Source organism: Macrotis lagotis, chromosome 3, assembly GCF_037893015.1.
Source record: "Macrotis lagotis isolate mMagLag1 chromosome 3, bilby.v1.9.chrom.fasta, whole genome shotgun sequence".
Lineage (NCBI taxonomy): Eukaryota > Metazoa > Chordata > Mammalia > Peramelemorphia > Peramelidae > Macrotis > Macrotis lagotis.
In genome coordinates, this window is record NC_133660.1 from 297,323,310 (window position 1) to 297,334,231 (window position 10,922).

At 32.3% G+C, this 10,922-nt stretch overlaps 1 protein-coding gene across 1 annotated transcript; it reads left to right on the top strand.

The window, feature by feature from the left end:
- Positions 1–1,001: 1,001 nt before the first annotated feature.
- On the top strand, positions 1,002–1,922 carry LOC141516869 (olfactory receptor 10AG1-like). The gene has a single exon (XM_074227831.1). The coding sequence runs from the start codon at positions 1,002–1,004 to the stop codon at positions 1,920–1,922; it is 921 nt and encodes a 306-aa protein (XP_074083932.1).
- Positions 1,923–10,922: the final 9,000 nt, after the last annotated feature.

Consider the following 10,922-nt stretch of genomic DNA (forward strand, 5'->3'; position numbering starts at 1 on the left):
ATATATGTATATATATATATACACACTAAAAATTTTACTTTAATAATATGATTCAAAGAACAATCTATAGTGATTTGATAAAACCTAGAGATGTCACAAATGAAGCTAATGTGATTGATTCTTGGACTTTTACTTTATAAAATATCCTTAATCAAATTTCAAAAAGGATTATGAAAGGCCAACAAACAAAAAATATTTTAGATCATACAACTATAAAGTGGTGATGGTAATGTCTGTTTCTTATTTTAATGCTCTTTTCTAATGCATAGAATGTTAAGTACATAATCTAATATAGAGTTTACATTAAATATCAGATACTTTGAAACTGACAAATATCTGGGAATACATGTCCTATGATATGGTTATTCAAGAAAGCTGGAAAATGAGTTTGTCTGGGATGGTAAAAAAAAGTCTAAACAGTGAAATGACGAGAAATAAAATAGACCTTGAAATAATGCCAGAATTTCAAAAAGCAGAGAAAATCAGAGAAAGATTTCAGATCTGTAAAACAGTATGTACAAAGATATGTTAGAGGAAAAGTGTCATTAAATAGGTCAGGACTACTTGGAAAAAATTAATATTATGTTCTCTTTATTCTCTTTTCTACATCACATCTGATTCTGACTGTCAAAGGAATACCATAAAATAAAAGGAACATATACATATAGTGTAGAATGATGCTTCTTTTGATATGGATAATGTTATTTAAGAATGATAATTATAGGATTTTAGTAGAGTGCTTTGTGTAGGATAAACACTAAAAAATCAATGATACTGATTTTTTCATCAGAATATAAAATGCTTGTAGTAAAATAGGAATTGAAATAATAAAATACAGAAAGTTGGAACTGATGATGAAAACATAAAATTAAATCTAGGAGGTATCTGCTGGGTCCCCAAATCCAATTTTCACTTTTGGGATATGGAAAATTGAGAATCAGAGAAGGAAAGTGATTGTGTCCTTCTGAATTAATAATTTCCACAGGCAGAAGAAAGATCAAATGGGACAGAATGTCACTCTTGTGATGGAATTCATTCTTCTCGGATTTTCTGACCTTCCCAACCTTCAAGGGCTTCTCTTTGGCATTTTCTTAGTCATCTACCTAAGTATACTGATAGGAAATGGCCTTCTCATGGTCATAAGCAGGATTGATCCAACTCTCCATACTCCCATGTATTTTTTTCTTAGGAATCTATCATTATTGGAAACCTGTTACACATCGGTCACTCTCCCCAGAATGATGGCAGATCTCTGGTCCCAAAAAAGAACCATCTCACTCCTAGCATGTGCTGTACAAACTTGCTTCCTTTATATTTTTGGAGTGGCGGAGTGTTTTCTCCTGACTGTGATGGCTTATGACCGTTATGTGGCTATCTGTAAACCTCTCTATTATTCTCTCATCATGAATCATAAAGTATGTGTCCAACTAGTCGTGGCTTCCTGGATGATTGGCATCCCAGTGCTGATAGAAGAGACATACCAAATTTTCTCTCTGAACTTCTGTGGTCCTAACAAAATCAATCACATTTTCTGTGATGCCCCACCTTTATTCAAATTGGCTTGTGGGGACACCTATTATGTAGAAGTATCTGTCCATGTGGTTGCTCTGTTATTTGTCACAATTCCTTTTTTATTAATACTTTCCTCCTATGTCAAAATCATCACTACTATCTTGAAACTGCCTTCATCCTCCGGGAGATCCAAAGCCTTCTCCACTTGTTCTTCTCATCTTATGGTTGTGTGTTTATTTTATGGGTCTGGGAGTATTGTGTATTTGCAACCAAAATCCAGTCAATCAGCAGAATCAGGTAAAATACTTGCTCTTTTCTACAACACTGTGACACCCATGTTTAACCCCATGATATATAGCCTGAGAAACAAGGATGTCATTACCGCACTGAGAAAACTGTTTTCTAGGTGAAACAAGTTATGGAACAATTGCTCAATATAAAACCCTTCACTTTCTTTTCTTCCATATGTTTCATAAAATATACTTCTTTGATTTTTTAGGTTTTTGAAGGCAAAAGGGGTTAAGTGGCTTGCTGAAGGTCACACAACTAGGTAATTAGTAAGTGTCTGAGGCTGGACTTGAACTCAGGTCCTCCTGACTCCGGGGCTAGTGCTCTATCCACTGCACCACCTAGCTGTCCCCAAAATATACTTCTGATTATTTTTCCATTGTACTGAAAATTCAATTTAATGAGTGTCCTTCAAGACATTACATGTGAATATATAACACCTTTGAAAAATTATCACTTTCCTTTATTGGATTGAAACTCAGTTGAACATTCAATTTATTCTTAAATAATGACAAATATTAACAGTACAATGCAATTATACTGGATTTTTACTACTTTCCTGTTAATGTTTCAATAATGCTTTATCCTCCAATCAATTGACCTTGGGAATATGTGTTTGTGGTTGTTTGAGAGAGAGTATGACAGAGTGAGAAAGTGTGAGAGCAACGAAATGAGAGAGACTTAGTCAACCAAGAGACTTAGAAAAACCAAGACAAATTAAGAGTTAAATTACTCAAAGAAAAAAAAGAATATTTAAAAAAGAGAATTGTAAAGATTAACATTTTTGCTGGTATAAATTAAGATGTCTTAAAGTTTGATTTTTTTAAATACTTTCATATCCTTTCACCACATTGCCATAAGTTTCTTTGATTATTAGTCTAATCATTCTCATTTAGACTAAATAACTCACTTTCTTCATTCAAAAAATTCTTTCTTTCTACATAATTAAAAAAATTCTGAAATAATGCAAATGTTTTTCTCCTCTGTGTCTTTTAACAGTTTGACAAACTCAGAAGACATTAAGCTTACTGAGGAAAATTCGTATTACTTTGTAATAATAAAGAATGACTAGTACTCTGAATAATACTCCACAGAAGAGTAAGAGTATAGCCATTCTCCATCATTATGATGTAAATTTATAGAAGAATAAATTTAAGAGAAAATTTGGAGTCTCTGTCCCAATTTTTCCTAAAAAATAAAGCTCCAGTGGTGATGAAATTTCCCTTTTCCTTAAGTGTTTATTTTTTCTGAATCATGGCTAATATTTATTGAAATTTTGTTGCCTTTGGGTTCATCACCTAGAGCACAATGCACAGCAGCCAATTTCACTTCTGGATAGAGATTTTTAGAATGACATGCCTAACATATCAATCTCAAATTTACTTTACTGCAATTCTAAGCATTTTCTTATTTGTTTTGCTGTCTAGGTTCAAGTCAAATGTGTATAATAATACCCTTCCCTTGTATGAAAGTCTTTCATTTTCATGATGACAAACTTTCATATGTTCTTTCTATTTTACCCACAATTGTTTCTTCTTAAATTATATCTTGGAATTCAAAATTTTTATGTTTTACTTCTTAGGAATGATTACTATTTAGAGATTTTTATCTTTCTGGCAAGTAGAATGGAATATCATTTTCCATTGTTGATCTGGCCGAATGTATATACTATTATATGAATTTTTTGTTTGTGAATTCTATGGTACATGTCAATGGCTTTTATTGCTAAAATATTGCCATGTTGTTAATGAATCTGCAGACAAGAAATCTATTCAGCTATTTCTCTCTTTCATTTCTTACAATAACTTGATACCTATTATCAGTTCAGAAAACTCGACAGTTTTCTATATTAGGAAAAAAACATTTTTTTTTGAAAACCAAACACCAATTCAAAAATGTTTCCCTAATTACATTTCATTTAGTTGTGTCAAAATGAATAAAACATCGGATTTTATTTATTGGACTTTAATTCAAACCTGACCTCAGAAACTTTGTAGCTGTATGACCCTAAATAAGGAACTTGAACCTGTTTATCTGGGTTTCCTCATCTGTAAATCTAATTGGGAAGGAACAAGCAAACCACTAGAGTATTTCCATGAAGAACACTGCAAATGAGGTCTCAAAGTCATGAATAAAATGACTAAGCAAGGAAAAATATACCTTTTGCTAGTTTTATCCACCATTAGCCCCATTGAATAGCATTCATTCTGAACCAGCAAGTCGGGTAATCTGACTCCTTCATCTTGTCAGAAATTCTTCCTAGTTTTGTTTGAACTTTAAATGCTATCAAAATAAATACTATTTTTGTTTTCATTTGTTTTACTGCATGATGTTCGAGATATTATAGGCAGAATTAATGAGTAATTTTATTTTCAGTATAATACTAATTTATCTATTGATTTACTTATTGTTCTGTCAATAAAGACTTTTGTATGGATGTGTGTATATATATATATATATATATATATATATATATATATATGTCTATCTAGTGATAGAGATAGATTAACTGAGGTAAAATAAGGAACCTTTAAGTTTTTCAAAATTTCACATAATGTCAGTAGGATACTTTGATTATTAGACTAATTCATGTTCTTTTAGAGAAAATATCACTATGTAATTAATCAGAGGATATAGAGATAGAGAGAGGAGTGTATGAACTGATATGCATAGACAGTTATATACACATAATTATGCACGTGTGAAAGAATGTATGCATACTATAAATGTATCTATTCACATCTATCTGTGTTGTTTGTATTATGTATATATTATATACATACAAATTAAATATATTATTCTGTACATAATTTATATGTAAAATTATATATATGAAAATCATGTTTATATACATAATTCTATAGCATTATGCTTTATATAAATAGACTGAATCATTTGTATATAACACATATTCAAATATATGTAATGTTGATATACATTCATATAAAAATGCATTCATATAAATTCATGTAAATAAACATACATTCATATAAAATTCAAATAAATAAACACATATTCATATAAATTCAAATAATTATAGTATATCATATATGATATATCACTTTGCAGAATATAGAGTGCACTCTACTTAATAGACCATACATGAAAAAATTATTGGTTTCATGGTGAAACCTACTACAATCCTGAAACTGCCTTCATCCTCAGGGAGATCCAAAGCCTTCTCCACTTGTTCTTCTCATCTTATGATTTTGTGTTTATTTTATGGGGCTGGGAACATTGTGTATTTGCAGCCAAGATCCAGTCAATCAGCAGGATCAGGTAAAATACTTGCTCTTTTCTACAACATCATGACCCTTATGTTTAACGCCCTGATATATGGCCTGAGAAACAAGGTTGTCATTACTGCACTGAGAAAGCTATTTTCTAAGTGAAACAAGTTATATCTAGGAGGGATCTGGCAGATCATCAAATACAACTTTCACTTTTGGACTGAGAGGGACACTGGGAACCAGAGAAGGAAAGTGATTCCTTTCTTTTGAATTCCTCATATCCACAGGCAGAACGACCCAATGGAAAAAGGGCAATTTCACTCTTGTGATGGAATTTATTCTCCTAGGATTCTCTGACCTTCCAAAATTCCAAGAGTTTCTCTTTGGAGAATATATGCTCTACCTGAGTATACTGATTGGAAACTGAATATTGTCCTAGCCAAGAATGATCCAGCTATCCAAATCCCCACATAGTTTTTCCTTGTAAATTTTCCTCTTTGGAAATCTGTTATACTTCAGTCACTCTCCCAAGAATGTGAGCATATCACTGGACACAGAAGAGAAATATTTAATATCATTATGTGGTCATCGATAATCCTTTGTTCTATCCTTTCCTCATGACTCACAGTATGTAATCTAGCTTGTTTTAGCTTCAGTGCTGATTGGGGTCCCAGTACTGGTAGAGGAGACTTACAAGATTTTCTCTTTGAACTTTTGTGATCATAACAAAATTCTATCATATTTTTTCTTTGATGGTTAACCAGCAATGGAGTTGGCCTAGGAGCACATATAGTAAAAAAAGTTCTCTTTCCATGTTGCTGCATTTATATTTGCACTAATTCCAGTTCTGTTGACACTTAGATCCTATGTCAAAGAAAGACTACTATCCTAGGACTACCTTAGAGCTCAGGGAGATTCAAAGTCTTCTCCTTCTGCTCCTTCCACCTCCTGCTTATGGACTTATTCCATAGTTCTGTAAGTATTGGCAATTTGCCGCTAAAATTCAGTGAATCAGAAGGGTTGATCAAATTTTTGTTCTGTTCTAAACCACAGTGACTCCGGTTTAATCCCCTGAAATAAAAGCATCATTGTTTCACTCAGAAAACTACTTCCTATATCTCTTTGGTCATGAAATAATGAGACAAAAATATAAAATTTGATTTTCCCCTCCATTTATTCCACAGATAATAAAAATAGACTTGTTTATATTTTTTTTCTTCATCGCACTGGGATATCATGATTCTATTTTAAAATACTGCATAACTGCCTAATTTTTCATTTAGTTTTGCTAAACTGTTCAACTGATAATTGAGCTATCATCTTTTATGTAAAATGGTGAAAAATACCTATTGACTTCTTGATTGCAGTCCTTTATATAATGCTATTTTCTTAAAATTTTCTCTTAAAAGCTCTCAATTTAATTTTGTTTGAGAGTGACAGAGGACAGATAAGCAGATGAGAGAGTCAGAGAAATAGTGAGAGTGAGAGAGAGACATAGAGAGACAGAGAAAGAGACTGAGAGATAAAGAATTAGGGAAATGGAGATAGAACAAACTATGATAGATAAAGTGAGAGAGAGAGAGAGAGAGAGAGAGAGAGAGAGAGAGAGAGAGAGATTGAGACAAAATCAGAGATATTACTTTCCTTGTTACAGTGCATTACTTGAAGCTTCTGAAAATATTCTGCTTTTATAGTTTCAATAGATCAATATGCTAATTATATTCTTTTAAATCAAATTTTTGTGTATTAGTTGAAAATAGCTCTGTTTAAAAATGCATTTTATTACCTTTAGCTAAAATAAATATTTACATGCCAGGGTAAAATTATTTGGAAATTTAGAAAATATTTTAACCCAGTTCAGAGAATTCACCGCTCCATGTCTGAAGAATACTGCCTGATTAATTTTATGATCCCAAGTGCCAATGTGATTGCTTTTCATGGGTTGAGGTTTATTAGTCTTATGAAATTTGTTAAACTATAATATCAAAATAAAAAGAAATGAAGAAAACAAGAACAGCACAGAATCTTTCTGCCAAGTCATGTTCTCTTTTAAAGAGAGCTAATATTTCAATTTCTCAATCTAATGGAAGACCTCCCGATTTCAAATCTCACTTTAGACACTTCATAGCTGTGTGATCTTGAACCAGTCATTTCATCTTGCTCATCAGTAATTCATCTGTCAAGCGATCTAAAGGAAGAAATGAAAACCAACTATAGTATCTGCCAAGAAAATCTGAAATGTATTTGTGAAAAGTTGAACAGTAATGAATTGCTGAAATAGGTGCGAAGGTCTAACTCTTATAAGAGTAAAACATTACTTGGTATTCCATAAAATACTCATGGCATAGATCTTACCGGGAAAAATAAATCATCTTACAGACCAGGAAATAAGAAAAAGTGAATGGATATGTTTAATATTAAAGCATTTTAAAAAATTAAATTTTAATTCTCAGAATCTTGTTTATAAGGGATCTCAGAGTGTACTAGAACATAGGTCTTTAAAAGAATTACTCTATAATTGTTTAAAGGTATATAATTCATTCAGAATTTACTGAAATATGTCTCGTTATCCAGGGACTAAAATGCACTGTTTCTCAAGGAAGTCTCTTACACATTCAGATTGTACCATTTGTTATGCATTTCCTTCCTTACTTGAAGTATTAATTTGCTTTTTTGAAACTCTCATTTTCCTATTCATCATATCCTTTTGGTTCATATGGATTCAACTTAATCCTTCTTTCCCTCATCAGAACTCTTCAGATAAATTGGCAGTTTTCATTTCTCCCTTCAATCATTATTTTTTTAAATTTAAGCTTTTATCCCAACTATAAATTAAATTTGAAATATTCCCATTTTCTCTAGAAAAAAGATCCACAAATAAACAACAGCTACCTTTAAATGGAATTTATTTATTTATTACCTCATTAATTTATTTGTTTGCCAATTTGTTTTCAACTGAAATTTTATTTTTTTGAAGGTCAGAGCACTACTTTTTTTTTAAAAAAAAAACCTTTTTAAAATAGCTATTTTATTTGTTTTCCAATTATATACAATAGTAGTTTCTACCTATCATTTTTGTAAGGTTTGAATTTTACAATTTCTCCTCCGCTCCCCACAGAAATCAATCTGATATTCTTAACATTTTTTCCAGGATATACATTGATAAAATTTAATGTGTTGAGAGAAAACAAATCATATCCTTAAGGAAAAAAATAAAATGTGAGAGATACCAAAATTATGTAATACATAAGACAGCATTTAAAAAAATTATTGATGATAATAGACTTTGGTCTTTGCTTTAACTAACTTTTTTCATTGGATACAGATGGCATTCTCCATCACAGATAGCCTTAACATTGTCCCTGATTATTCCAATGATGGAATGAGCTAGTCGATTAAGGTTGATCATCCCTCCCATATTGCTATTAGGGTATACAAAGTTCTTCTGGTTCTGTTCATCTCACTAGCAACAGTTCATGCAAATCTTTCCAGATTTCTCTAAATTCCCATCCCTCCTGGTTTCTGATAGAATAATAATGTTCCATAACACATATTCCATAATTTGTTTTTTTTGTCTTTTTTAAATTAATTTTTATTAAAGATGTTATTTGAGTTTTACAATTTCCACTCCAATCTTACTTCCCTCTCCCAACTCCCCCATGGAAAGCAATCTGTCAGTTTTTATTTTGTTTCCTTGTTGTACCTTGATCCAAACTGGGTGTGATGAGAAAGAAATCATATCCTTAGAGATCAGACAATAAGATATCTGTGTTTTTCTAAATTGCATGGGATAGTCCTTGAACTTTGTTCAAACTCCACAGCTCCCTATCTGCATACAGATGGCACTCTCCTTTGCAGATGGCCCAAAATTGCTACCAATTGTTGCACTGATGGAATGAGCGAGGCCTTCAAGGTTGAACATCACTCCCATGTTGCTGTTAGGGTGTACAGTGTTTTTCTGGTTCTGCTCATCTCACTCAGCATCAGTTCATGCAAATCCCTCCAGGCTTCCCTGAAATCCCATCCCTCCTGGTTTCTAATAGAACAGTAGTGTTCCATCACACACACACACACACACACACACACACACACACAACACACACACACACACACACACATATATATATATATATATATATATATATATATATATATATATATATCACAGTTTGCTAAGCCATTCCCCCAATTGAAGGACATTTACATGATTTCCAATTCTTTGCCACCACAAACAGGGCTGCTATAAATATTTTTGTACAAGTAAAGTTTTTACTCCTTTTCTTCATCTCTTCTGGATATAGACCCAGTAGTGGTATTGCTGAGTCAAAGGGTGTGCACATTTTTGTTGCCCTTTTGGCATAGTTCCAAATTGCTCTCCAGAAGGGTTGGATAAGTTCACAGCTCCACCAACAGTGTAATAGTGTCCCAGATTTTCCACAACCCTACCAACAATGATCATTATCATTTCTGGTCATATTGGCCAATCTGAGAGGTGTGAGGTGGCACCTCAGGGAAGCTTTAATGTGCATTTCTCTAATAATTAATGATTTAGAGCATTTTTTATATGTCTATGAATTGCTTTTGATCTCCTCATCTGTAAAGTGCCTTTGCATATCCTTTGACCATTTGTCAATTGGGGAATGGTTTTTTGTTTTAAAAGTATTCCTCAGTACTCTGTATATTTTAGAAATGAGTCCTTTCTCAGAATCATTAGTTGTAAAGATTGTTTCCCAATTTACTACATTTCTTTTGATCTTGGTTACAGTGGTTTTATCTGTGCAAAAGCTTTTTAATTTAATGTAAATGAAATCATCTAATTGGTTATTGGTGATGTTCTCCAACTCTTCCTTAGTCATAAACTGTTCCCCTTTCCATAGATCTGACAGGTAGACTAGTCCTTGATCTTCTGATTTGCTTATAGTATTGTTTTTTATGTCTATGTCCTGTAACCATTTGGACCTTATCTTGGTAAAGGGTGTGAGGTATTGGTCTAATCTAAGTTTCTTCCACACTAACTTCCAATTTCCCCAGAAATTTTTATCAAAGAGGGAGTTTTCATCCCAATGGCCAGACTCTTTGGGTTTATCAAACAGCAGATTACTATAATCATCTCCTGCTTTTACACCTAGTCTATTCCATTGGTCCACCACTCTCTTTCTTAGCCAATACCAAACAGTTTTGATGACTGATGCTTTATAATATAATTTTTGATCAGGTAGGGCTAGGCTAAGGCAGCTCCTTTTACACTTTTTTTTCATTAAGCTCCTGGCAATTCTTGACTTTTTATTTCTCCATATGAATATTATGCATTTTAAGTTATCGATTAATTTATTTAGCTTGTTGCATTTATTATATAATTTATACAAAATAAACTTTCATAAAATTTTGCTTTTATATATAATGTTCTGTTTCTGTTCTTAGCATATGGAAATCCTCAATGAAGTCTGTCAAGTTCAGAGCAAATTAAATCAAAAAATAAAACCTCGAAAACAAATTTGGAGAAGAATTTCAGGATATTTTGTCTTATTTTCTTTTTTTTTAACCTCAGCTACATGCAAAAGCAAGTTACAGCATTGACTTACACTCTTCCCATTGAGATAGGAAGCATATTATGTAGCCATGCAAAAAGAACCCCCCCCAAACATACATAAAGTAAAACCTCAAAATTAACGTGAGAAAAAAGTGTGCTTCAGTCTGTATTCAGAAGCATCAATTATTTCTTTGAGATGGAGAGGATTTTTTATCTTAAGTGCATCAGAGAAATAATTTCAATATCTTTCCCACAGTTGCTGTTGTTAGTTGTATTTCCCTTCATCTTATTTCCCCCACGCCCCTTTATTCTATTCTCTCTATTCTTATACCCTTTTCCTCCTCAGAAGTGTGCATCCCTCA

Coding starts and splice junctions, on each gene's coding strand:
- LOC141516869 (XM_074227831.1), top strand. CDS start 1,002: ATGGGACAGAATGTCACTCTTGTGATGGAATTCATTCTTCTCGGATTT.